At 32.7% G+C, this 27,682-nt stretch overlaps 1 protein-coding gene across 5 annotated transcripts in view; it reads left to right on the top strand.

The window, feature by feature from the left end:
• myo16 (myosin XVI) overlaps nt 1-27,682 on the top strand; it is a 246,434-nt gene that overhangs the window by 130,948 nt on the left and 87,804 nt on the right. For all 5 annotated transcript variants that reach the window (XM_051118727.1, XM_051118728.1, XM_051118726.1 and 2 more), the window contains exons 14-21: nt 4,730-4,835; nt 7,324-7,441; nt 7,619-7,766; nt 9,556-9,673; nt 12,668-12,785; nt 14,925-14,996; nt 20,627-20,768; nt 27,600-27,672. In XM_051118727.1, coding sequence (XP_050974684.1) covers nt 4,730-4,835; nt 7,324-7,441; nt 7,619-7,766; nt 9,556-9,673; nt 12,668-12,785; nt 14,925-14,996; nt 20,627-20,768; nt 27,600-27,672 — 895 coding nt within the window. The remainder of the gene's footprint in view (nt 1-4,729; nt 4,836-7,323; nt 7,442-7,618; nt 7,767-9,555; nt 9,674-12,667; nt 12,786-14,924; nt 14,997-20,626; nt 20,769-27,599; nt 27,673-27,682) is intronic.

The following is a 27,682-nucleotide window of genomic DNA, read 5'->3' as shown; positions in this document are numbered from 1 at the left end:
TATTATATTTTATTTTATTTTACCTTTCCTTATCCTGCAATAACAAATGACTGATAGATAGATAGATAGACAGATAGACAGATAGATAGATAGACAGATAGATAGATAGACAGATAGATAGATAGATAGATGTTTTTATTTTATTTTACTTTATACCTTTATTTATCCTGCAATTATCCTGCAGTGCAAATGACTGAAAAAATAAATACATTATTTATTTTATTTTATTTTATTTTATTTTATTTTATTTTATTTTATTTTATTTTATTTTATTTTATTTTTTTTATCCTGCAATCATGAATGAATGAATGAATGAATAAATGAATGAATAAATAAATAAATAAATAAATAAATAAATAAATAAATAAATAAATATTTATCCTGCAATCACACATGGCTAAAAAGATGATAATAAAAATAAATAAATAAATATTAATGTAATTTTATTTATATATTTTTAAAATATATTTATACATTGACTGAATGAATGAATAAATGAATGAATGATTGAATATTTTTTTTATTTGATACACTTTCTTATCCTAAATAATAATAATATAATAATATATAATAATATTAATAATAATATTTAATACTACTACTACTACTACTACTAATAATAATAATTATAATAATAATAATGGAAATTTGTTGGTTGAAAGGTAAATAACCCAAAATGTTGTTTGTCCAGATGTTCCCAGATTTCACTGGACATTTTCTACCTTCTGTCATTGATGCACAAGCTTGTAGTTTGATAATAGCGGTCTACAGCTCAGTAAGTGATCTCGTGCTGACAGAGAGTTTCAAATGAGGTTGTGTTAGAAATGCCTGCTCCCATATTTGGGTAATACTGACTCCTGCATCACCCGAGCGGTTCTCGCTAAATGCTGTCACAGAGACAAATGTGCCGGGGATGGTGTAAATCCAAACCTGTTAAAAGCTCTCAGCGAGATTAATGGACGCAGGGGCAGCGGTGTAGCCCGCGCTGTGTCCTGCTTTGCACTCCGGTCATCTCTGATTGCAATTAAGTCCTGTTTCACATTCTGATGCTCCTCTGCTGGCCCGATCCCGGTTTCGCTGAGCCAGAGAGGATCTGACAGCTACTTTAATGCCCTCTCTGCGTGGGCTATCCATCACACCAGCACACACACACACACAGTTTTCGCAGGTGAGGGCAGATCTCTGCCGCCATGCTCTAGTGACTACAGAACCAGGGAAAGAAAAGTGGTGAAATGCTGGTTCACAAACACACAAACACCTACTCGCTCAGGAATGGCTCAGGAATGCATTGTGCCCTTGAGTTCAATTACAACCCAAAATGGATTTCCAAAAAAGAAATGGAAAAACGGGAAGAAAAAGCAGCAGACCCTCCAGAAAATGATTAGTGGGAGGCCAAATGACCTTTAAAAACCATCTGCTCAGACTGCTTTTCTTCCATTCATGCTCTCTCGCGGGTCTCTGTAAGGATCCAGGCTCTTCACAATGCGCAGGGAGACGCTAGTTATCACCGTGAGCTGTTTGACTGTGCTTTATGGCTCATTTTAAGAGGTCGTAACATTGAACAGTGCAGTAATTAATAACGTTACTGTATGTCGTCAAGAATATGAAATGGGATGTGTGGAAATAACGAGACAAGATTTATGCCCTTGTTAGCTCTTGAGCCGTAGTGTGGATTAATACCTTGTAAACATACTAGTGGAAAACATATTTTTGAAAAATTATATTGTAAATCATTCACAGCTTTGAAAAAGCTGTTATAGCTTGCTAACCCTTTTCTTAAAGCTGCTGCTTACCTAGACTGCATTTAAGGCATCAGAAATGTCTGTGATGCAAAGCCTAATATTGTGAAATATTAGTACAATTTAAAATAAATTGTGCTATTGGAATAGATTTTAAAATGTTTCTAATGTGCTGATTTTGTGCCAAATAAATAAGTCTTATTATTAAGAAACTTTGATGAATAGAAAAGTCAGAAGAACAGCAATTATTTGACATGGAATACTATATAGATCTGCGGTGGCTTTAATTAGAACTGACCTGAACAAGATATTTCACATAAAAGACATATATACAACAAGAGAAAATAATAGTTGAATTTATAAAAAATGATCCTGTTAAAAAATTTACATACAACTGATTTATAATACTAATAATGTTAATGTTAATGTTGTTACCTGAATGATCCACATCTGTTTTTTAGTGATAGTTGATCATGAGTGTTTGTCCTGAACAGTTAAACTGCCTGTTGTTCTTCAGAAAAATCCTTCAGGTCCCACAAATTATTATTTTTTTTTTTTTTTTTTTTAGCATTTTTGTGTATTTGAACCCTTTCCAACAATGACTGTATGATTTTGAGATCCATCTTTTCACACTGAGGACAACTGAGGGACTCTTATGCAACTATTACAGAAGGTTCAAACACTCACTGATGCTTCAGAAGGAAAAACCATGCATTAAGAGGCAGGGGGTGAAAACTTTTTGAATTTGAATGTCAGGGTAAATTTAACTTATTCTGTGTTCTGGGAAACGTGTAAGTATTTTCTCTATCTTCTTAAGGGCAGTACTAAATGAAAAAAATATAATATTTAAGCAAAATAATAAAAAAAAGTATACATCTTCATTCTGTTCAAAAGTTTTCACCCCCATCGGCCCTTAATGCATCATTTTTTTTCTTCTGGAGCATCAGTGAGCATTTGAACCTTCTGTAATAGTTGCGTATGAGTCCCTCAGTTGTTCTCAGTGTGAAAAGATGGATCTCAAAATCATATAGTCATTGTTGGAAAGGGTTCAAATACACAAAAATGCTGAAAAACCAAAGAATTTGCAGAACCTGAAGGATTTTTCTGAAGAACAGTGGGCAATCTGTTCAGGACAAACAAGATATTCGTGAACAACTATCACAAAACAAAACAAACAAACAAACAAAAAAAAAAAAGCTGTGGATCATTCAGGTAACAACACATTATTAGGTTTTTTTATATAAATTCACGTATTATTTTCTCTTGTGGACTATATGTAAATGTTTTTTTTTTTTCTGTGAAATATCTTATTCAGGTCAGTACTAAATAAAAAATAACATGCATTTTGTATGATCCCTCTTATTTTGTTAAAATAATTAACATTTTGCAGATTCTGCAAGGTGTATGTAAACTTATGACCTAAACTGTAAATGCTATTTGTGCAGCAATTGCCATGATAGAAATGTCTTTACTGTCACTTTTGATCAATTTAATGCGTATTTGATAAATATTAATTTGTGGTATGTACATATAATATTGCACAGTGGTTGAGGGGGCAAAATGTGTTCAGTTTGATAACAATGTACTAGTTCACCCGATATCTGTGAGTCTTTAGCTTAATAATGTTACAGTGTTAAACTCTGTTGGAATCAGCTGCAGTTGTGGCATCTGTTGTTTGCTAGATTTGATGTAGTAGTGTAGTGTTCCAGATCAGTCACTGATGAGCTTGTGTTTCAGTTAGGACAATGCAGGTGGTTGACAGCAGTAAAAAATAGCCATAGAAGATTTATGAGAAGTTACTTGAAGACTATAACAAACTGCACTAACTCAATTAATAAATAAAAGCAGAATTACAGAAGCGGTATGATATGTATAGATATTGTGGAGAAAAGTGTCTGAGGAATAAAATAATAGAACAGGTGTTTTAAACAAATCCATAAGTATGCATTGGGATAAGTGAAGATATGACAGATATGTCCTCCTGGATGATTCTGGTCAGATACCTGCTTAGGAGAAAGATGCCTGCAGGCCAGGTTGAGGAGAGAGATCTTTAGTCTTGAGTCATGAAGCTTTTGATGGTATATTGCTGTAGGCTGACTGTGTCATCTCATACAATGTAGTGATGTGGAGAGAAGTGAAACAGCTCCCTGACCTACTGTAAGATCTCCCACTGGTAAACGTAAATCAGGCTGACAGGAGCACACATTCACAGGGGATGGTCGCCCAAGGGTCTTTGTAAAAACTCTCTTGTTTAGTTTTATGTCTTTCTATTGACAGAGGAACTTTTAAGCAGTTTTGAGAGTTTTTCAGGTGCTTTCTCTGAGTGAATCTGTCACAGATATCTCCATGTTTCATTTTGGCAGGGGAAAAAAAACACCAATCATTGTTGCTTTCATGGCAAATTCAACAAGCAACATTTTACTAACCAGTTCTTAATAGTTTAACGCAAAAAAGGATGCATTAAATGCATGAAACAGTATGTTAATATTGTTATAAAAGATTAAAATAAGTGACAAAAATAAAATGCTTTACTGTATGTTTGTATATTTGAACTGTAAACTGCCATTCAAAAGTTTGGGATAAGTAAAAAAAGTAATTTTTAATGTTTTTTTTAAAGACTTTTCTGCTCATCAGGGCTGCATTCATTTGATTAAAAATACAGAAAAAACTTTAATATTGTGAAATATTATTGCAATTTCAAATAGCGGTTTTTCTATTTAAATATACTTTAAAATAGAATTTATTTCTGTGATGCAAAGCTGAATTTTCAGCATTATTACTGCAATCTTCAGTGTCAAATGATCCAAATCATTCTAATATGATGATTTATTGTCAGTGTTGGAAAGTTGTGCTGCTTAATATTTGTTTTGGAACGTGTGATACTTTTTTCAGGATTATTTTGATGAATAAAATGTTTAAATGAACAGCATTTATTTAAAATAGAAATCTTTTAAAATAAAAACAATATCTTTCTTCTTTCTTCTTTCTAGTGGAGAGAGCGGTTCTGGGAAGTCTGTGGCCTGTAAGCACGTCCTGAAACACCTGGCTGCTCGCTCAAGTCCCAAAGGCTTCGCTTTAGAGCCACGAATGAAACATGTAAGTCTGCCCGTCTATCTCTCTGTTCCTCACACACAACATACATCTGCTGCCTGACACTCAGAAACATCTGTAATCTCATTTTACATTAAATACTATATATATATATATATATATATATATATATATATAATATATTTATTCATATATATATATATATATATATAAATAAATCTAATATAATTTAGTGAGTTTTATCAAGTAAGGTGTATACTTCAAATAAGATTAGTTTTTGAGCAGTAGTAATGATTGTGTTTTATGCACTCATTGTGTTGAGTTTTTCACTGTGGTTTTTCCTCACGTGTTGTGTTTTCTGAACCCCTGGAGGTGTTTATGTGCTTTGAGTTACTCCGCTTATCCTTCAGAGTCATGATAGCCTCAAACAGCTGTTATTCGCTCATTCATGAGAGAATTAGATGCTTTGAATGACTATCTAAAAGCCTGAGGCGGGCGGGTTGTGCTTATGTTTGAATCTCAAGGAAAGAGCCATTTCTTGTTAGCTAAAGACATATCAACATACAGAAACCACTGGAGCCGTTTACTGGCCGGAGGCAACGGCTGACATTATTACACATGAATGTGTGTGTGTGGGTGTGTGTTCTTAACATTAGATGTAGCAATACACACATCAGTCTTTGTATCTTGTCTCTTAATGAGTACATTTTATCAGTGGTGGCTTATCGCCACCTGGTGGAGAACAATGCAAAATGCCCTGAGCACTGTAGTTTTCCTTGCTGTGTAGTGAGCTTCCTACTGTTTAAATAAGCAGCTGCATTCATAGATTTGTTTGTGTAAGCACTACCAGTCAAATGTTTGGAATAATTAAGTTGTTGTTTGTTTATTTAAAAACACCCAACAAACAAAAAACATTACATTTATTTTGATACATTTTTAACAGTCATTACGCCAGTCTTCAGTGTCACATAACCCCTTAGAAATCTTTCTAATATGCTGATTTGCTGCTAAAGTATTATAGGTGCGCGAGTATTGATAATGGCTCTGATGTTTTTTTGGTTTTTTTTGCTGCCTAGTATTTTGTAATTAAAAATGGAGCATGAAATACAAAAAATAAATAAATAAAAGTCAATGAAAAAAAATAATTAAAAAAAAATAATTAATATTATTCCTAACTTTTGACAAGCTTTTACAGATCTTTGGAAAAAAAGGAAAGCTCAAGAGACATAAGATGTCAAAAATAAATAAATATTCCAAACTTTTAACAAACGTTTATATATCTTAAAAAAGGAAAGCTTAAGAGATGTAAAATGTAAAAAAAAAAAAAAAGAGTAATAATAATAATACAATAATAAATAAATAAATAAATAAATAAATAAATGAATGAATGAATGAATGAATGAATGAATGAAAATAAATGAAAATAAATAAATAAATAGATAGATAGATAGATAAAGATACCAAACTTTTGGCAAACTTTTAGATATCTTAAAAAGTTGAAAATCGTAAAATGTTAAATGAATGATCAAACAAACAAACAAATAAATAAATAAATCATTAATAATAGTAATAATAATAATAATAATAATAATGATTTCAAACTTTTGACACTTTTATACATCCTAAACAAGCAAAGCTTAAGAGATGTACAATGTAAAACAACAAACAAACAAACAAAAAAAAAAACATACCTTCATATATCTTCAAAAAGGGAAAGCTTCAGAGATGTAAAATGTTAAAAAAAACATATTGAATAAATAAATGAATTAAAATGAAAATAAATAAATTAATTAATAATGATTCCAAAATTTTGACAAGCTTTTATATATCTCAAAAATAACAGAAAGCTCAAGAAATGTAAAATATGAAATAAGCGAACAAATGAATAAATAATTAAATAAATAAATAATAAAAAAATCACTAGAAAATGAAAATAAATAATGATTTGAAACTTTTGACAAACTTTTATATATCTTGAACAAAGGAAAGCTTAAGAGATGTAAAATGTTTTAAAAAATTAAATAAGAAGAATAAGAATAAATAAATCAATAAATAGTTAAAAATCATTAAATTGAAAATAAATCAATCAATCAATAAATAATTATTTAAAACTTTTGACAAATTTTAATATATCTTAAAAAAAGAATGGTTTAGAGACATAAAATGTAAAATAACAAACAAATGAATGAATAAATAACAAACAAATGAACAAATAAATAATGAAAACAAATAAATAATTATTCCAAACTTTTGGCAATCGTTTATATATTTAACGTAAATAAATAAATATCATTAAAAATGAGAATAAATAAATAAATATTCCAAACTTTTGACAACCTTTTATCTATCTATAAATAAATAAATAAATAAATAAATAAAGTTTAGAATTCCAGAATTTCTAATCAGACATGGAACTGAGTACCCATAAAAGTTGTTCCACCCAGGGTACACACTCACTATAGAGAAAGAGTCCACATGTGAATCTCTGTCACGGTTTTGTAATCACTTCTTCATTCTTCTGTCACGTTTGCAGGTAAATGTGATCTTGGAAGCGTTTGGTCATGCTAAGACTCAGATAAACTCCTCAGCAAGTCGTTTCATCAAACTGATCTCACTGCAGTACTGTGAGAAGAGAAGGACTCTACTCAGAGGTAGTTACACTGCTGCTGATTATACATATTGCTGCTTTATTATATTGAATGTGGAGACATAGAGAATGTGCTTACGTGAGCAGAGAGAACATCTGCTCTATTATTCTTCACCTACAGAGGGAGCCATTGCTCTACTAATGACCCATCAACTCCTCTCATGTTGTGTTTGTGTTTTAGGCCGTCTGTACACTTACATGCTGGAAAAGTCGAGGGTCATCTGCACGCCACCGCATCAGCAGAACTTTAACATCTTCTACCTGATGGCTGAGGGGCTTTCAGCAGAGGAGAAGAGTAATCTATATCTAAACAATGTCCTAGCCCACAGGTAACACACGCAATGTGGATAGACATGTTATGTCATCCTGTTTTCCACCTATTTTCCCAGACCTTTCTTATAAAAACATAGCATGTAGTCAAAAAATATTTTATGTTACTTTATTATTAATTCAAACATACTATGAATAAGGATTTTTATTTTATTTTATTTTATTTTATTTTATTTATTACCTTCCTTATAAAAACATAGCCTGTAGTCTATTTTATTTTATTTTATTTTCAGTAAGAATTTTTGGTAACACTTTACAATAAGGTTCATTAGTTAAGCACTTATTAGTCTTAGTTAATGTTAATTTCAGCATTTACTAATGCATTATTAAAATTAGTTGTGTTTGGTGACAGTAGTTAATGCACTGTGAACTAACATGAACAAACAATGAATGGCTGTATTTGTATTAACTAACATTAACAAAGATTAATACATTTTGTAATAAATGTATTGTTCATTGTTCATTCATGTTAGTTAATGCATTAACTAATGTTAACAATTTATTGTAAAGCGTTACCGACGTTTTATTTAGTTCACAAACATTGCCAATGAGGCTTTATTGTAGGTTTTCCACCTGTTTTCCAATATTAATTTAAACATATTACGAATTTTATTTTATTTTTTAATTCATTATTTTCCGTAAGGACTTTTGTTTAGTTCACAAACATTGCCAATGAGGGTTTATTTAATTTAATTTAATTTAATTATTTTATTTTATTTTATTTTATTCTATTTCATTTTATTTTATTTTATTGAAAGAATTGTTGCTTAGTTCACAAACATTGCCAATGAGGGTTTGTTAATTTAATTTAATTTAATTTAATTTAATTTAATTTAATTATTTTATTTTATTTTATTTTATTTTATTTTATTTTATTTTATTTATTTTTTATTTTTATTTTATTTATTTTTTATTTATTTATTTATTTTATTTTATTTTTTTCAGTAAGGATTTTTGTTTAGTTCGCAAACATAGCCAATGAGGGTTTATTTTATTTTATTTTATTTTGTTTTATTTTATTGAAAGAATTGTTGCGTAGTTCACAAATATAGCCAATGAGGGTTTATTTTATTTTATTTTATTTATTTTTCAGTAAGGATTTTTGTTTAGTTCACAAACGTTGCTAATGAGGCTTTATTATTTTAGGTTTTCCACCCATTTTCCAAGACCTCTCTTATATAGATAGATAGATAGATATAAATATAAACATGTTTCTTTAATATTAATTCAAACATATTACACATAAGGATTTTATTTTATTTTTCACAAACTTTGTCAATAAGTGTTTTTAGCTAATTTCAGTAAGCTAAAAAAATTAATATGGAATTACCTAGAGCTTGCATAGAAAACCAACGTGAAAAGTAGATTGTTGTTATTAGTGTAATGCACAAATTCAAAGACATGTTGACTGATTGCTAAATATTAATTTCAGCATTCATTGATGCCGTTTCAGTAGCATTATCAGGAATAAAAACGAAATAAATAAATAATACTGGCTGATGTCAGATGACCGTTTTAAACTTGTTTTACCCTAAACTCTCAGTGACCCCAAGCGTCCTCAGCAAATCTTGCATGGGGTAAATGGAAGGTTATCATTAAAAATTGAACATTCACCTTTCTTTGACATGAATTTGTGATTATGTCAGTGACACTTAGCACGTCTCCCATCAGCACATCTCTCTTACTCAGCACTCTTAAAGGCCCACAGCAAACACTCACATCCAGATTGCACTGCCATCTCTAATCACACGAATCATGTCTCTCATGTGTTTATTTATTTGTTTTCAGGTGTATGAGCACAGCGGCTCCCGGTGAAACTCCCGCAGTCGCGACCACGTGCCCTCAAAGCAGAGAGAAGCTCTCAGCCCTAAAACAGGCTCTGCGTGCCCTCGGCTTCAACAGACTGGTACACACACATTCATTAAAACAAGCATCCAAAAATCTGAGACCAATTAGAAAATCCAGACACACAAACAAACTTGTATATGCATTTGAAGTTTAAAAAGGAGTTATGTAGGCTTTAGTTTTAGTTACAGTAAACTGTAATAACCCTGCTCCAGACATTGCTTTAGTAGAAACTGAGCTGTCTCGTCTGAAGTAAGCAAAGACGTTCTGGTTTTAGGTGACTCACATGTACAGTACAGAGACGGGGAGCTGGTATGCCTCTGGCTTTGGCAGCCACTTCAGACGTGTTGTTCTGATTTATGTAGGTTTGCACATTATAACTCATTACAGTATGTCTGGAGACTATAAAAACACTACTCAAGACTGGCATTCGGCCTGAGGTCGTACTAACCCGTCAACCTGTGTGTTGTGTTGTTATAGTTAGGTAACGGCTTGAAGAGTATGTTCACAATGGAGCACTGGCATATGACACAGTGTACAGTATGTATCATATAGATGTTCACACAGACACATACACACCCTTGTGCTAGTACTTGTACGTTCTGTTACAGTGGAGGGTGTGTGTTTGTGCGTTTATGCGTTTGGTTGAAACGCACACATTGACACTCTCACACACTCCTGACCTCCAGCCAGACAGTGTGTTCTAATCCTACCAGGAACCTGCAAATCTGCTTCATTAAAGGAGGATTGTTCTCTCATCCCGTCAGTGCGGCACGACCCTCGATGACCCTCATGCACATTAACATAACACACAGTGTCTCACACTGCTGCATGCAGATCTGCCTCTGCCTATTACTGTACATTCACACTCGCTGTCTGCAGTGTATAACTTGCTCATCTCTTTCTGTTAGGCTTGGAACAGTGGTTTTCAAGTAATGTCCAACACAATGTTCAATATTCACCCTAAACATTTAGTGCTGTAAATGACAGCGCTTGTTTTCAAGTCTTTTAACAGAAAATGAGACTGCATATATCTTAAAGTAATTAAGCATTTTTTTAAAAAATATATATTAATTCTATAAGATTTAAGATGCTGATTCGATGTGTTTTTCAGTAATGTCTGGGAGATGATTTCAGTGTGCAGCTTAAATGTTGGGGGTTTTAGCATTTTAAGATAGATGAGAAAGAAAGAAAGAAAGAAAAGAAGGAAAGAAAAGAAAGCGTAAGTTGTCCCGTTAATTGAAATAACTTATTATATATATGTATATCTATATATTCTATTAAACTTGTTTTTGTTGAAAAATTAAAGTAGAAATATTTATACTAATAATAAAAATTACAAAAAAAAACGAATACAACACAGACTATTAAAATAAAAACGGAAAATAAAAAAATAAAAGCAAATTCAAAATATTAATAAATACTATTAAAAATAGTATTTGTTGAGCTAAAATAAAATATAATTATTAAATTTGAAAAAATTCAAATATTCCGTAGTGACTAACCGAAGTAAACTAAGTACTGTAATGACTTAAACTGTAGAAATAAATAAAATCTAAGTAGAAATATATATATATATATAAAAGAAAAATAAAATTCAAGCACAATTTACTACAGTTTAGATTAAGATTAAAATTAAAATGAAAATAGATAAGTATAAATGTTCTCTTAGCAATTAACTGGAATATAATGTGAACTGAAATTACTCAAAATTAAATAAAAAATAATACATTAAATAAATAAATAAAAACATAAAAAATAATAATAAAAATAATAATAATAATAATAATAATAATAAAAAGTAGAAATATTTATACCAAGTAATAAAAATTACAAAAACACACAAAATTAATACTAAATTAACAACTTCAATTAAAATAAAAAAACTGAAAATATAAAAATGAAACCAAATTCAAAATATTAGTACATACTATTAAAACAACTATTAAATGAAAAACTTCAAATGTTTCCTTAGTGACAAACTGAAGTAGATTAAGTACTGAAGTGACTGAAACTGTAGAAATAAATTAAATATAAGTAAAATAATAATAAAAAAAAATAATAAAAAAACACAAGCACAAATTGCTACATCTTAGATTACAATTAAAATGAAAACAGAAAATTATAAATGTTGTCAACTAACTGGAATAAAGTAAGTAGGTAAATAAATAAATAAATATGTATGTATGTATGTATGTATGTATTTGTACCAAGTAATAAAAATTACAGAAACACCTAAATTTCATACACCTTAGACTACAATTGAAAAAAATATATATATATAAAAATGAAGAAAATAAATATAAATTAAATGGAAAAAAAAAAAAATATATATATATATATATATATATATATATATATATATATATATACACCAAGTAATAAAAATTACAGAAATACATAAAATTCATACAACTTAAATATATAAATAAATAATAAATATAAATAAAATAAAGGCAAATTTAAAATGTTATTAAATACTATACTTTTTTTTTTTGTTGAGCTAAAATAATATATACGTATTAAATGAAAAATTTCAAATGCTACCTTAGTGAAGTAAAATAAGTACTGAAATTACTTAAACTGTAAAAATAAATAAAATTTAAGCTTAGATTAAAATTAAAATGAAACCTGAAATTCTAAAAATATAATAATTTAATACTTAATGTTTAATAATTTAATTATAGGATATTTTTTGCTGCGCATACTAGTGGTGGGGTGAATTGTACAAAATGTTCTGATTAAAAATATTTTGTGTATATAATTTTGTTTATGTTTTGTGTATATATTGTGTTATTCTAATTTCAGCCAACAAATTAGACATGCATTCATTTTCTGAAACTCATTTCTTTATTTAGAGATGGAACAGGAGAGCAGGAGAAGTGCTTAAAAAAAGTGTCAAAATAACACTTTCAATAACAAAACGAAATGAAATTTTAATTTGATTCTGTAACTTGGACTGAACCCACAAACATAACTGCACTGAGCTGTCAAGGTTTTCTTCCTTTGTAAGTCTTGAATCCAGTCTGACTCTCAGCACTTTGTTTGTTTGCAGGAGGTGGAGAATTTGTTTGTGGTCCTCGCTGCGCTGCTTCACTTGGGAGATGTTCGCTTCACCGCCCTGACAGACGCTGACACTGCATTTGTGTCCGACTTGCAGCTGCTAGATAGAGGTCAGTCGTGCAGCTGCGCCGTGAGGCCAGCAGGGGCCGATCTCCTCCACCGGGAGGCCTGAATGATAAGACGGGAAAAGTGGGCGGGTGACTACGCAGCAAGAACTGTGTCACACACCATCCTGGGTTGTTTACATCAGTTCTACTGTGGCCTAATAGCACAATCACTCACCACGCAATGGAAAACTCTCTCCGCCGCTCTAATACACCCATACACGCTCATGTCATACAATTTTGTGCTAATCGCCGTTTTTAGCCACACACATGCACAGGGTCACCTGTTTCCTTAAGCCCTGCAGAGCAGCGGGCCGGAACAGAACGGCCACTCGCTGTCCTCCGCGTTACATAATGACACGCATAATACCGAGCCTGAGTAAACAAGTGACGTCAGTACGCGCAAATACACAAACTGATACGTTCACATCCGTATGAGGTTCCCGTCGTTGTGGATACGTGAGATCACATATAAACATGTCCCATTATACACTAATGGGTACACTCCACCCAAAACACACTCATACACAGAAATGATAGCACACTAGGTGCCAAATGCAACAGTAATAGAAGTGCATAAATGGGAGGCCTGCACTCATAGTTGAAATGTGTTACTGCATGTTATGCCTCTGAAATCTAAGTGGATAAGCAATGTTGGAAGCCTTTGTTAATTGGTCAGTGTGTCGTTTACATCATGTGAACTTGAAGGTTTTTTAAGTAATTGTCATTTTTATTTATGTATGTATTTATTTAGTTTTTTTTTAAGTTTTTGAAAGAAGGCTCTTATGGTCACCAAGGCTTCATTTGTTTTATCAAAATACAGTAAAAAAAAAAATGAATGAATGAATGAATAAATAATATTAGTAGTAGTAGTAATATTATATAAAATTACCAATTAAACTGAATTGCATAAAATTAAATTGTATTAATAAATAGGTTTATTATTATGTTATCATATGTTGAAAACATTTGCTATGCTTAATATTTTCATGGAAACTGTGATTGTATTTTACAGAATTACTGATGAAATTTATAGTAGTGTAATAATTATAAATAATAAAAAATATATAGTAAAATGCAATTTATTATTATATAATTTAATGCCTGTAATAAATTAAAACCATATGATAATGGAAAATAATTACAAAATCGACTTTCCCGTAGATGGCAAAGCAGGCATTTTATCTCATTAAGTACATTTTTATTTATTATTTTATTATTATTATTGTTGTTGTTTATTTATATTTATTTATTTTTGTTTCATTCACAAACATTCCCAGTGACAGATTATTTTATTTTATTTATGTTATTTTATTTATATAAATTTTATAATACAATTTTATTTATATTATTTTTTTTTTTTTTTTTTTTTATTTTTTTACTTCACAAATAATTGCCAATAAAGGTGTATTTTATTTTATTTTATTTTATTTTATTTTATTTTATTTTATTTAATTTTATTTTATTTTATTTTATTTTTATTTTATTTTATTTATTTTTACAGTAAGGATTTTTTTAGTTCACAAACATTACCATTGAGGCTTTATTTTATTTTATTTTATTTTATTTTATTTTATTTTATTTTATTTTATTTTATTGTTTTTTCAGTAAGGATTTTTGTTATAGTTCACAAGCATAGCCAATGAGGGTTTTTATTTATTTTATTTTATTTTATTTTATTTTATTTTATTTTATTTTATTTTATTTTTTTACAGTTTTTTAGTTCAGTTGCCATTGAGGCTTTATTTTATTTTATTTTATTTTATTTTATTTTATTTTATTTTATTTTATTTTATTTTATTATTTTTTTCAGTAAGGATTTTTATTTATTTTACAAGCATAGCCAATGAGGGTTTTTATTTTATTTTATTTTATTTTATTTTACAAACACTGTCAAAATAAGCTAATTTCAATATTTCAATAAGCTAAAATATTCACAGATTTTAAATAAACCTTTTAATTTGCAAATAAAAAATAAAAACAATGCAGTTACCCAGAGCTTGCATAGAAAACCAACTTTAAAAATAGATGGTTGGTTTTTTATTTTATTTTATTTAGACTTCAAATGTGACTCATTCAGTCAGAATTTAGATTCGTAACTGTTTGTAATCATATAAATGTGTCTGAATGTGTTTTTTTCTGTAGTGTCTGGGATGCTGCAGGTGAGCTCTGAGGATCTCGGCTCTGCCCTCACCTCTGATGTGCAGTGTTTCAAAGGTACAATTTTCACTTTCCATGTACCAGCATCGATCAGCACAGACTAAACACTGTCAATTAAAGTCAGCTTGTTTCGCATAACACCATACATGGAGTAGATCTCACTGTCGGGAGTCCTGCTGACACCGTTCATTTAGATGTACTGGCCTTTGCCCAGTCACAAACTCATCAATGAATGTGGCCTCAAGCGCTCTGCCTTGGATTGTGTTACTGGCAAGCCTAATTTGGCTCAATTTGACTCAATTGGATAACTGCCTTTTCATTCAAAATACACAGACATAAACATGCAGTTCTTTTGCGAGGTCTAGACTGTGTGCATGTTGTGCCATTATATAACAAGTGTGGAGTATGTATGAATCACATGATGTCTGGAAGTTAATCTAATTCAGTCGTCGAGGACACACCGACCTATTGCCTAAAATTACAAGCACACTTGGCATTGTCTTATGTCTGTCTGTGATTGTCTGTCTCTTTCGCTTTGTCATGCATCCATGTCTCTTTTAAAGGGATAGTTCACCCCAAAAAACTAAATTCTGTCATCATTTACTCTCCAAAAAGTCCAAAAATTAAGTAATATAAATCTGGTTCATATCACTTGTGCTATTTTCCAAGCTTCTGAATAGACATGTTAGCTTTCCGTGATAGAAAGATCGAAATTTTAATGCTTTTATTCTCTTAAAATCTAAAAACTCATGACATAGTTACCAAGTTTGCATTTTAAAAACTTTTAATGGTTTAAATGGTTTGTTTATGAACCTAAATGATCTGGTTTATCAGTGAATAAAACATAAATTGTGATCCTGGACCACAAAACCAGTCAATTTTTTGAAACTGAGATTTATGCATCATCTGAAAGCTGAATAAATAAGCTTTCCATTGATGTAGGGTTTGAATATCTTCATGGAACATGATCTTTACGTAATATCTTGATGATTTTTGCCATAAAAGAAAAATCTATATTTTTTTCCAAATTCTTTTTTTTTTTTTTCTGTTTTACATTTTCTGTATTTTTTTTTTTTAAATGGTTAATTTAGTTCACAAATGTTGCTAATGATGGTTTTATTTTATTTTATTTTATTTTATTTTATTTTATTTCCGATGAGGATTTTTTTGTTCAAAAGCCATGAAGATGAGGATTTATTTTTTATTTTTTTTATTATTATTATTATATTTATTATTATTATTATTTTTTTTATTATTCAAAACACTGCCAATAAGTGTTTCAAAATAAGCTAATTTCAATGAGCTAAAATAGTTAGTTCCGTTTTGTGTATTTTAGTTCTTCTGGCATAAAACATTTAATTAAACCAAAAAAAAATCAAAACATAGAAGAAATATTGTGTTATTATTTCTTGAAAGAAAAAAAAGTTTGAATAATGTTAGTATTAGTAGTAGTAGTGTTACGTTATATGTGTATTAGTGATGCGCGGATGGCGGTTATATCCGCGGGTCGGGTGTGTCGGGTAATAAAAAAATGCATTCTGATTATTTGCGGATGGGTCGCGGGTGGATGAGATGAATCAATAATGACGCAAATATTAACTACATTTTCTAAAATATGAACCTGTTTTAAATAATTTGTGTGTGTGTGTCTGTTCGCCTCTTCGAAAAGTTGTGACAGAAAAGGTGACATTCCAGATGAAGTTTGAAGGGTGTTACGCCTGTGTTAATGCTATAGAGTAGGGTAATATGCAGTGGTATACAGTACCTGCGTATACCCATTTCTTTATCTGTCGGCTTTGCATATACCCACTTCTAAATTCCCTCTGATGCGCATCATTCAGTGTCCTGCATTAGCCAAAATCATGACAGGCCGCCATTTCTAATTAAATCGTAGGTGAATAAAGGCAAATATTCGCTCAATAAACCCAGTAAAGATGGTAAGGACCGTGGCGCCGGCTTCCTTTAAAATATGTTTGATGATTGCGCCTGATGCGCCCACGCCCGCGCCCGCTCCGTCCGCACCAGCACCACATTTGCTGCCTGTTCATACGCGAGAGCATGTCAAGAGAGGCACGCAGAGTATTAAAATAATAATTATTATTGATTACTAATTTGAATCAGTACATTCTAAAAAAAACAATACATTCAAAATGAAAAGAATTAGATTTTTAGGATCAGAAATTTCTTAAACTGGGTGAACCCCTGTAAACTTTTGTCCAAAGATCCAGTAGGCGTTCAAACACCCAACCGATTTCATCAGAGATTGCGGAGAGTCACGTCCAGATGTCAGTTAACGTTATTCTTTTTAGCGCGGATTTGGCTTAAAAGCACGAGTGATTAAGTTTATATAAGTGTGCTGCCATGTGCATATAAGCCGAATCAATCTGCTGTTAAAAATTAACCATCCATTCATCATATCATCATGCAAAACTAAGAATTAGAATAATTGTAAACGACCATCGGGTGCGGGTCGGGTGAGGTTATCTAAATCAGAAAAATATTTGAAGAAAAAAATAATTTATTTGAAGCTGCGGATTCAGGTGACGTTTGAGCTCATCCGCGCATCTCTAATGTGTATACATTATTACATTGTATTACAACAGTAATATATTTCTGACAATTTCTTCAAGTTAAACCGAACTTTTATTTTGACAGGTTGCCGTTAAGACCTTTAAGTTTCTGTGTGTATATGATATGACTATAGTTTTACTCAAATGAAATGGTAAAATGCGTAAATTGCTCTCAGAACAGTTCTGGAAATATTATTCATATATTCATGTCCTCGTTTAGTGAGAATGCAGATGCTGAAATCACAGTATGTGTGTAGTAAACAAAACTGTGCACCTGTGCCATTCATGCACAAAGAGACAAGCAGAACATGCAGGATTCATACTTAAATAGTATTTTTGCAGCTTAATATTTACAGATACTAGTCCATATTGTTATTTAAGTGTACTGACCTACTTTTGATAATTCATCCAAACTTTGACAAATTCCGTGACATTCTGCGTTATTCACTCAATTATGTTTTTATGACTGCATTGCAGAAATGAGCACTAAACAGCTTTGGGATGACCTGAAGACAGTAAATTTTAAATATAAATTTTTGGGTGAACTAGCCTTGTGATGATTTGTTGTGTTGGTTATTGTACTAAACAAGTAAACAATTCAGAAAGAAATGCCATTCTTACAATGCCACACTTGTGTGCGCTTGTGGTGTAATACATGCAGAGGATGAATTCATCTCTGATATGCGACACTGATTGACGGTCAGGCTTTGGCGGTGTGTGCATCTGGATGTTGACGCACTATAGCGGTCATGAATGGCATAGCGAATGCGGTGATTCAGTGTCTGACATCATCAAAGGTCACATCTTTGGAGTCCGGGCGCTTTGTGTCCTCTACATTAGCATGTGCACCGCCGACAATGGGCCGCTTGTTTTTCTGCCACCCACGTGCGGCGTATATCAGTCAAAATGTGACACACTGTCTCCAGTTTGTTTTTCTCTTTGCTCTGTTCCCCCTGTTGTTTTGAGCAGTCCCTGGCTGTTTTGATGTTTTTTACTAAAAGGATCAGTTTGCATTTAGATGCTGATCCTGCAGTGTTGTTTAATGCTGGGTCAGTGACGGTCTAGCGTTGAGGCAGCAAAAGAACCAGCATGGTCTTTTTGATGAAGGTGGCTGAACTTGCTGGTACAAGGAATAATTCACCACAAAAATGAAAATGTTAAACAACGACTGATGGATTCAAACTTATATGACTTACTTTTTCTGAAGGACCACAAAGTTGTTTAGGAGAATGTTCATGGTCTTTCCATGTCCCAAAATGGATAGTGACCATGGCTGTTGAGCTTTAAAAATGAAGTTATTATATTATTGTAGAAAAACAGGTAGACAGACATGTAAATATACATATATACAAGGATGTATATTTAAGTAAAATATAAGGAAAATAATCTCTTCCAACTAAAGCTGTAAACTATAGAGGCAAGAGGCAACTCTCTCATACTCACTACCATAATCAACTGTTTAGTATTTTCAGATATAATAATCACACTCATATAACTAAAATAGTTGTATTCAACTTAATTACATATAAGGTAGGTTTCATAAAAAGCTATCCTCTAGTGTTTTTTCACAAGCTATTTTATTGTGTTGGAATTTGAGATTTTTGATATTGAGATTTGAGACTTTGTTGCAGAAGTAACAAAGCACACAGTTTTTTTGGGGTTATTGGATATGAGGCACATTACAAACAATGTTTAGTGAATGGAAAAACAAAACAAAACAAAACAAAAAAAAAAAAAACTGGCAACCCTGGCTTTAACTACTGGTGATTCAGAGGGTCAAATAGAACCTGCATTAATGCCACTATTTTATTTATTTATTTATTTTTAAAAACTGTGTTAAAGTGAGATTGCGTTAATTTCAACACCCCTAAAATCCTATAATAAATAAGCTCTCCTGTAGTTTGTTTGTTTGTTTTGTTTTTTATATAGCTAACTAACCAACTGTGAATGCTGAATAACTGACATTGTCCACAAGCTATTTTATAAATGTGTTTTATTGATGTTGCTGGTTGAACTAAAGTGGCTAAAGTGATCTGAACTTGGGATTGTTGGGTAAGAGGCACATAACAAACTATGTGTAGTGAATGGAAAAAATGCAGACCTGGCAACCCTGGCTTGAACTACGGGTGATTCATAAAGACAGATAGAATCTGCAATTAAGGATTAGTTCACAGAATAAACATTTCCTATTATTTACTAACCCCCATGTTATCCAAGATGTTCATGTCTTTCTTTCTTTCTTCAGTTTTTTTGAGAAAAACATTCCAGTATTTTTCCTCATATAGTAGAAATAAATGGGGATCAATGGGGTTGAAGGTCCAGACTGTTTCAGTGCAGCTTCAAAGAGCTCTGCACGATCCCAGCCAAGTAATAAGGGTCTTGTCTAGCGACCCACCTTCCCTTTTTGAACAAAGGTATACAGGTAAAGAGCTAACGGCGCGTGACCTTTACAACGTGATTACGTAAAGTGTGAAGTCCAGCTAGTGCAAGACAAGCATTTGTGGTAAAATATATAGAAATCTGCCCTTTTTTGTTTGTTTTTGTTTTTGTTTTTGTTTTTTTTAAGAAAATGACTGATTGTGTCACTAGATAAGACACTTATTCCTCAGCTGGGATTGTGTAGAGCCCTTTGAAGCTGCACTGAAATTATAATTTGCATCTTCAGCCCAAGTCCACTATATGTGGAAAAATCTTGGAATGTTTCTTTTTCAAAAACCTTAGTTTCTCTTTGACTGAAGAAAGAAAGACATAAACATCTTGGATGACATGGGGGTGAGTAAATTATCAGGAATTTTTTATTCTGGTAGTAAACTAATCCTTTAACACTGCTATTTTTTTTCCCTACACAAGAGACATTTTCTTTACACACAGTTTGCCTTTTTGATTGACAAGGTATAATTAGCCCTGATCATGAGCTGTTTTTAAACAACCGGCCAATTTCTGATGTGCAGATAATTGCTTTTATTGGCCGATACAGATTATTGTCCATGTTCCTAGTATATATGTATAGATGGTGACCAACATCCAAAACACACATATGACTATCTATGCTAGTCTTTGAGGATGAAAGACAATGTGAAAGTTCACTAACTGCTTGACTTTTGCCCTTTTCTTCAGGTGATGTCATAACAAGGCGCCACACAGTCGAAATGTCCAACCATCATCGAGACCTCTTGGCCAAAGCTCTGTACGGAAGACTCTTTAGCTTCCTGGTCAATAGCATTAACTTTTACCTCCAAGGCCATGAAGAAAGCACTGGGTAAGATGCATGCATGTGTGTGAGCGTGCACGTGAGCTTAGATCTATGCTTTTATGTGGATACATTTTCCTTTTTGTGCGTGATAGTGTCTCAGTGTGAATACATGACCTGAATAAAGGAGATTGTTATTGAAAGGACTTAATTCAAAAATTCATTCCTTTCAGTGTACATATAATTTCCGTGATGGTTACCAGCTATTGATCTGTATGGTTTGCGTGTCTCGGCAGCACAAAGAAACATGCAGAGTCCTTTTCAGAGACCTTCTGTGATGAACATCAGTCAAAACACGGTGAAGTTTTTAAATAGTTTACATAGTGTATGCGAGACATCTGACAGAACCAGTAGCGTACGAGCAGGAAGACACACCTCCTGTGCAGTTATTGCATTATGAGAAAGGTATTTCGTGGCTAAAACTGAAATTTCCATGGAACTCCAAGTATGTGTGCATTCACACATAAACAGTCACAGTGACTCATCATTTCACACAATTTCACATGCCTCACTATCCTCCGAAAAACACATAGTGAGCATATATATTCACCTTTAAAGCTCAAATGTGCCTTTCGACAACAAATTATTAGAAAATTGCAGCTTCTCTAATGGCTAGGGTTGGGTATCGTTTGGGGTTTTTTCGATACCGGTGCCAAATCGATACTTTTAAAACGGTACCGGTGCCAAAACGGTGCCTGAACCGATACTTTGAAAAAAGCCACAAAGTGGTGGATGACACAAAAATATATTTTTATTGGACAAAAAAGTTCTTTAAATTGAACAATGTATTAAAAGTAAAAAAAGAAGAAAAAAAAAAAAGAAGTAGTACTATACATTATTAAGTCAATGCAAAACGCAACAACAATAAAACCTAAGCCACCTAACCCAACTACAATAATTTAACAGCTTAAAATTTTAGCAATTCTTTTGCAGAAATATGACTATATGTGATGAGATTTGGGAAAACCCGTCGGATGTAGCGGTGGGACGTTTTCAGGAAATTCGTTTTTCATTAAATTATTATTCTATAACATCTTGTCTATCATCTCTGAAAATATCTATTGCAATTTACTGCAGCAAGCAGAAATGACTGTCTTTCTCCTATGTTAAGAACGCGCTGCGGAGGTGCTTTCCCAAACAGTTAACTTATCAAAATAAACCACATAACATATTTAGTAAAGGCGTATCAGTTCACATTCTCCACCAGTCCTGTGTAAAGTACGGCAAGCAAATTTATTTATTTATTTATTTACTTACTTACTTACTTACTTACTTACTTACTTTAATATCGTGAGATGGCGGAGCACAACAACGCCGTCTAAAGTACTGCAGCTGCTCACGTAACCGATCTTACTCGTCTCAGTCTTCTCAGTTTTGGTGATGTCAGTGCCCTAAATGATGTTGCGGGCTATTTCACATCCAGAGATGAAGGATCGGATGATGAAGTTACTAAAGAGGAGTCGTCCGATGACAGTCTGTTTTATCACAGTGCGCGAACAGTTGCGCTGCGCTCGCTTTTACTACAAGGTAGGCTGCATTATTTACTAAACATAAAATGGGTGATCAACGGAAAACAAACGTTAGTCTGTTTGTCTAATGATGCAGTAGCGCTCCTAACTTGACAGACAGCTCTCGTTAAACCCGTAAAGTGAAAGTGAAAGCCGTCTCACTTTAAAGCCGTTTTTCTCAAAATCCCATTCCTGAAAATCATCGCTATCAGCCAACCTAAGATAGCCATAACGTAGGTTATGTAAAAAATAAAAGTTTTGGAAAGGGGCCTGAACGCAGCTTTCATATGGTGTTAAAACCTAAAAAAGGTAAAATTTCACCATGTGTTGGGTTTTCCTAGATCGCATCACATATTTGCCGTCTCTGGCAAAATACGACACCTCTCCAGCTGATGTCTGCAAACTGTCAAACACGGTGCATCCCTCTGCTTTCAACTTTATTCTACATACCATCAAATGTTTCATGAGGTTTGACGCGTTTTCCCCTTCACACGCAACTGCTGTAAAACATTTGCTGCACGTCGCAGTGTCTGAATCATTTCTCGTGAAATATAGCCACACTTTAGAATGTTTAGTTTTTGGCATTTTAAGTTCGACGCGTTTAATGTAGCTCGCTAAGCTAAAGGCAAACCACCTGCTGCAGTCAGAGCAAGTGTAACGATAGTTGCAGCATTCACGCGCTTCTCGGATGGTCATTTCCAGACGATTTGTGTTTTTAATTCGAAATGTGAAAATGGATAGTAACTACAAAGATGTCTTGGATTTCTATCATCAAAGCTTTCCGACTTTCCCGAGTTTTCTCATTCAGTAAAAAATGTTCTGATCATTCCGACACCCCATGAATGCAGTATTTAAATTTAACTAGCGATCATGCATGTTGATGAATCAATGCTTCTACATCCGTGTCATAGCACCAGAAGACAAATATTTCAATCGACAGTTCAGGCATTTAAGTGGCACCGAAATTCGCGTTCTGATTCGGTCCGGTACGGTACATACCGGTCACATGGGTACCGGTGCCGTATTGGCACCGGGTTTCGGTACCCAACCCTACTAATGGCTGGATATATTTGGAGTAGACGTCACAATTACATCACTTGTAGCTCCCCACTTATTGTGGTGGCAGAAAACCACTGGTAACAAGTAGAGGGAAATGAGTAAAATCCATGGAATAAGAGAAAAAATGTATTGTGCCCTTGGATGTCATCAGAATCAGAATGCAAATTTGCCATTTGAAGCTAAACGTAGACGTTTAAATGGACAGAATAAGGCTGAAATCTATGATTTTTTTAAAGATTTATTTTTGGCGTTTTTATGCCTTTATTAAGATCGGACAGTGTAGTTTGACAGGAAGCGAAGTGGGAGAGAGAGAAGGGGGTGGGATCGGGGAAGGTCCATGAACCGGGATTCGAACTCGGGTTGCCCGCAGCGCAATGATGTTGACACGCTAACCACAAGGCTGTTGGCACCGACAAAATCTGCTGTGATTACACAATTTTCAAAGCATAAATTTGATTTAAACAATAGGTCTACATCATATCCATATGTATGCAGTTCATAGGGGACATATTGAATTAGCAATACAGTTATGAAATACTTGAAATACATGAAATACATTAACAATGCATTTGCAAATCATTTGCTTTGAAACAGTGGTTTCAAAATGCCATATTCACAGGATTTCAGTAAATGAGACTTCATTAGGTCATAAATGTTTCAAAAAATTTTGGAATTTCATTGGTTTGCCATTGGGGGACGATCTCTGTGGACCCGTGAATTAAACAAATTTATTGAGGTTGCCCCTTAACGGTGAACCGCTAAACCAGCGTTTACCTTGTCTCTTATCTCGGATCAGTTTTATCAATTTGTAGACATTTTTAACAAGATATTTGTCTAATTATAAGGATGAATACTAGTAAGAGACGTCTCTTACTGGCCTGTTTAGACAAGCTTTCCATAAAACAAACAAAAGAAGCACCGCAAATTAACAATAATTATTAAAAACACATGTAGGCTACAGACACTTGACATTTAATGGCATTTTATTATTTTAATTGCAATTAATAATAAAAAAATAAAGAAAGCATTTGCATTGTGTTTGTAAAAGTTGTTTTTTACATGTTTTGACCAGCAGGCGTGTGGTGATTTGAGCACTTCAAAACAGTGACCTAACCTTGATACAAATACTTTGAAAAAGTATCATGTTTATGGATGAGGTAATATACTAAAGTTTTATTAATGTCACTGTAGTATAAATCAGGGTGGGGCTGAAAGCCATAGAAGCGAAACGAGGCAGCTGGAGCGATTTCTAATGAGAGACGATCACACACAGCTTAAAAGCCGAAATAAAAGAGTTTTGTTGGCGCCAGTAGCCTCGTGGTTAGCGCGCCGACATATAGCGCCATTGCGCTGCGGGCGTCCTGAGTTCGAATCCCGGCTCGTGGACCTTTCCCGATCCCACCCCCTTCTCTCTCTCCCACTTCGCTTCCTGTCAAACTACACTGTCCTATCTAAATAAAGGCATAAAAACGCCTTTATAAAAAAAAAGCAGCAGAATTTTATTATGCCACAGTCGACTGCTTTCGCTCCTTCTGATCATGCGTATGTGGGGTAAAACAGCACTGTTTTATCATACTAGATACATTTGGGTGTGTTGAAAGTTTTTTTTTCTTTGTGTGATTGACACCAGTCTAATACAAAACAAACTAAATCGTCTTTTTGTGTTTCCATTTTTTCTACAAAATAAAAACGGAAATCAAAGGTGTTTGACGTCATTGGCAGGCGACGCAATGACATGGCCCGTTACATGACTTAAATTCTTATTTCTCTGGATTTAAACACTCTTGGAAACATTTGGGAGTCATGTAACTACACAAGTCAACAGAATTCTTGCAAAAAACGAAAACACTATTTCTGTGGTTTTTAGATATTTTAATAAAAAAATCTTGCATATTGTGCCTTTAAGTGTACTATAAAAGAAAGTATTTTTTATTTGATACTCATTTATTTTAAAATACAAAGAAAGCAAACCAAAAATGAAATCTTGTGGTTTGCATCTTGTATCTTGAGGCTAAAACGGAAATTTCCAAGGAATTCCAAGTGTGTGCATTCACACATAAACAGTCAAAATGACTCATTCCACACAATTTCACATGCTTCACTTTTCTCCAGAAACACATAATGAGCATATATTCACCTTTGAAGACAAACGCATGTGCACTTCGCCCAAACAATTAGAAAGCTTCTTGAATGACTGTATGTTGTAAATTGTTTCACAATATTGCTGTTTTACTGACTCCAAACTCCAAATTGCTCTTTGTGTGTACATATACATATCAGGGCTCTACAGTGTGACCATTTCACTTGCATTTGCAAGTGAAAACTACTGTGTGCAACTATGAAAAAATGGTGACAGTTTATTTTACGGTTAATTAACTGGTTGGTTATTAGCATGCATATTACTAGAATATTAGCCATTTATTAGTACTAATTAAGCACATATTAATGCCTCATTCTACATGAACATTCTACATCCCTAATCCTACCTAATACCTAAACTTGACAACTACCTTACTAACTATTAATAAGCAGCAAATTAAGAATTTATTGAGGGAAAAATCTACTAGTGAATAAACGTTTCCCTATTCAAAAGTGTTACCGAAAAAATATTTAGAAACACTAGTGCGACTGACCCAATCAGCATATTTGTGTATGCGCTGAGAGAAGCTTCAAAGGTTTCTATGCTTTTTAGAGAGAGTGTAAATAAGAGATTCATTGTGCAGTGTAGAGAGCTTCGCTGATTCTAATGAAACTTTGTGAGATTGCGATAAACTAAAATGAGTAACAGCTTTTAATGATTTTTAAGGGAGTTTGTAAATGAGATATTGATTTAATACAACAGTTAAATAAACAAGAAGTTAATATTAAGTGACTTACATTGTCTGACTATAACACTACTGCCTGATTTTGCTCCATTTTGTGGAGGTCACAAATGAGCCGTTGCACATCTTCCTTGAAACAGAGAATTTATGAATGAAAGTTTGTTTCTAAACAAATCCATTTAAACAAGTCAATAATTCAATTTCCCATTCATAAAGACAGTCACTTGCTTTATTCCTGAAGGAATTAGCTGTTTGAACGAATCAAATAAATGAATTAAAGTCACCTAATGGCAGTTTTAGTTTCATTTTTAAAGTATCTTTTCAGTTATAGAAATCATTTAATATTTCTGTGTTCAAAATGTTATATTTAAAACATTAATCCCAACATGAATTTATGAATTTGATTGCTCTCATGCCACCTCTGAGCCTCATTAAACATATGAAAATACACCTACAAACCACGTTTAACTCATTCTACTTGTTTAATTTAATTTTATAAAACATTTTTTAAATTTGACATAAAAGATGACATACTTTTTATAAACTTGAAGAAAAATGCCAGTACAAAGGTAAAAACTAAATTCCCCTGTAAATAAGTCAAATATCGCCATGTAATGGGAAGGCTAATTTCTGATCAGATTTTTTGATTATTGATAAAAAGGTGCTCCTAAAATTTTGACTGTGCTCCTAAACATAAAAGTAAGTGTACTTTCTAACTTTTAGCCCATAGCATTTTGGACCCTGACTATATGGATTTTAACTGTTGAAATTGTAACCATTCACACAATCAAAATCCATTTTCATCTATTAAAGAAAGGTTTAGTACTGTAAGGAAATGAAGGTCTCAGTGTACCATTCTAAAGTGTGATCAATAACTGGCCAAAGCAGGCTTGACCTGTTGTGTCCTGGTCAGCAGTTCAGCGAATGGCTCTTTGGATTAGGCTAATGTTTATCGATGTGTATATAAGAGTGTTTATTACGGGTCGTTGAGGGCACAATAGTCCACCATGAAGGTCACACCAGTACACTGACTTATTGTGACCTAAAACCGAGCTTTGATGAGTTATGTGTAATTGTCTTTCATATTATTATTTAATGTACTTTTTTACTATAAATTTGAAACCAATTATTACAGACAAATAATTTAAAAAAATCAAATAGTTTAGAGTTGTATTTTGTGTCTGGTGTAGATGCGGTGCAACATTAAATTATGATAGAAGTGTCTTGAAATAACCTTTTGTTTCTTAGAAAAACCTGCATGTACTTGCTTGTTCTTGTCAGTGACCTTTAAGTATTGTTGTTTTTTTCTTTCTCTCTGCTTTTTACATTAGAAATCTTGCACTTAAGCCGCACTTAAGCTATGGTTCGAGATAAATTGTTGTCTTCAGGTCACCAATCAATTTTATACTACTCCAACCCCTCTGAAATATGTTCCTGTCTTTTTTTGACAGAGATCCTGCCCTTGAGATAAGCATCCTGGACATCTTTGGCTTTGAGGAATTCCAGCGCAATGGTTATGAACAGGTAAGGGGAG

Source organism: Labeo rohita, chromosome 9 (genome assembly GCF_022985175.1).
Source record: "Labeo rohita strain BAU-BD-2019 chromosome 9, IGBB_LRoh.1.0, whole genome shotgun sequence".
NCBI classification, from domain to species: domain Eukaryota; kingdom Metazoa; phylum Chordata; class Actinopteri; order Cypriniformes; family Cyprinidae; genus Labeo; species Labeo rohita.
This window is presented reverse-complemented; position numbering and strand designations above follow the sequence as displayed.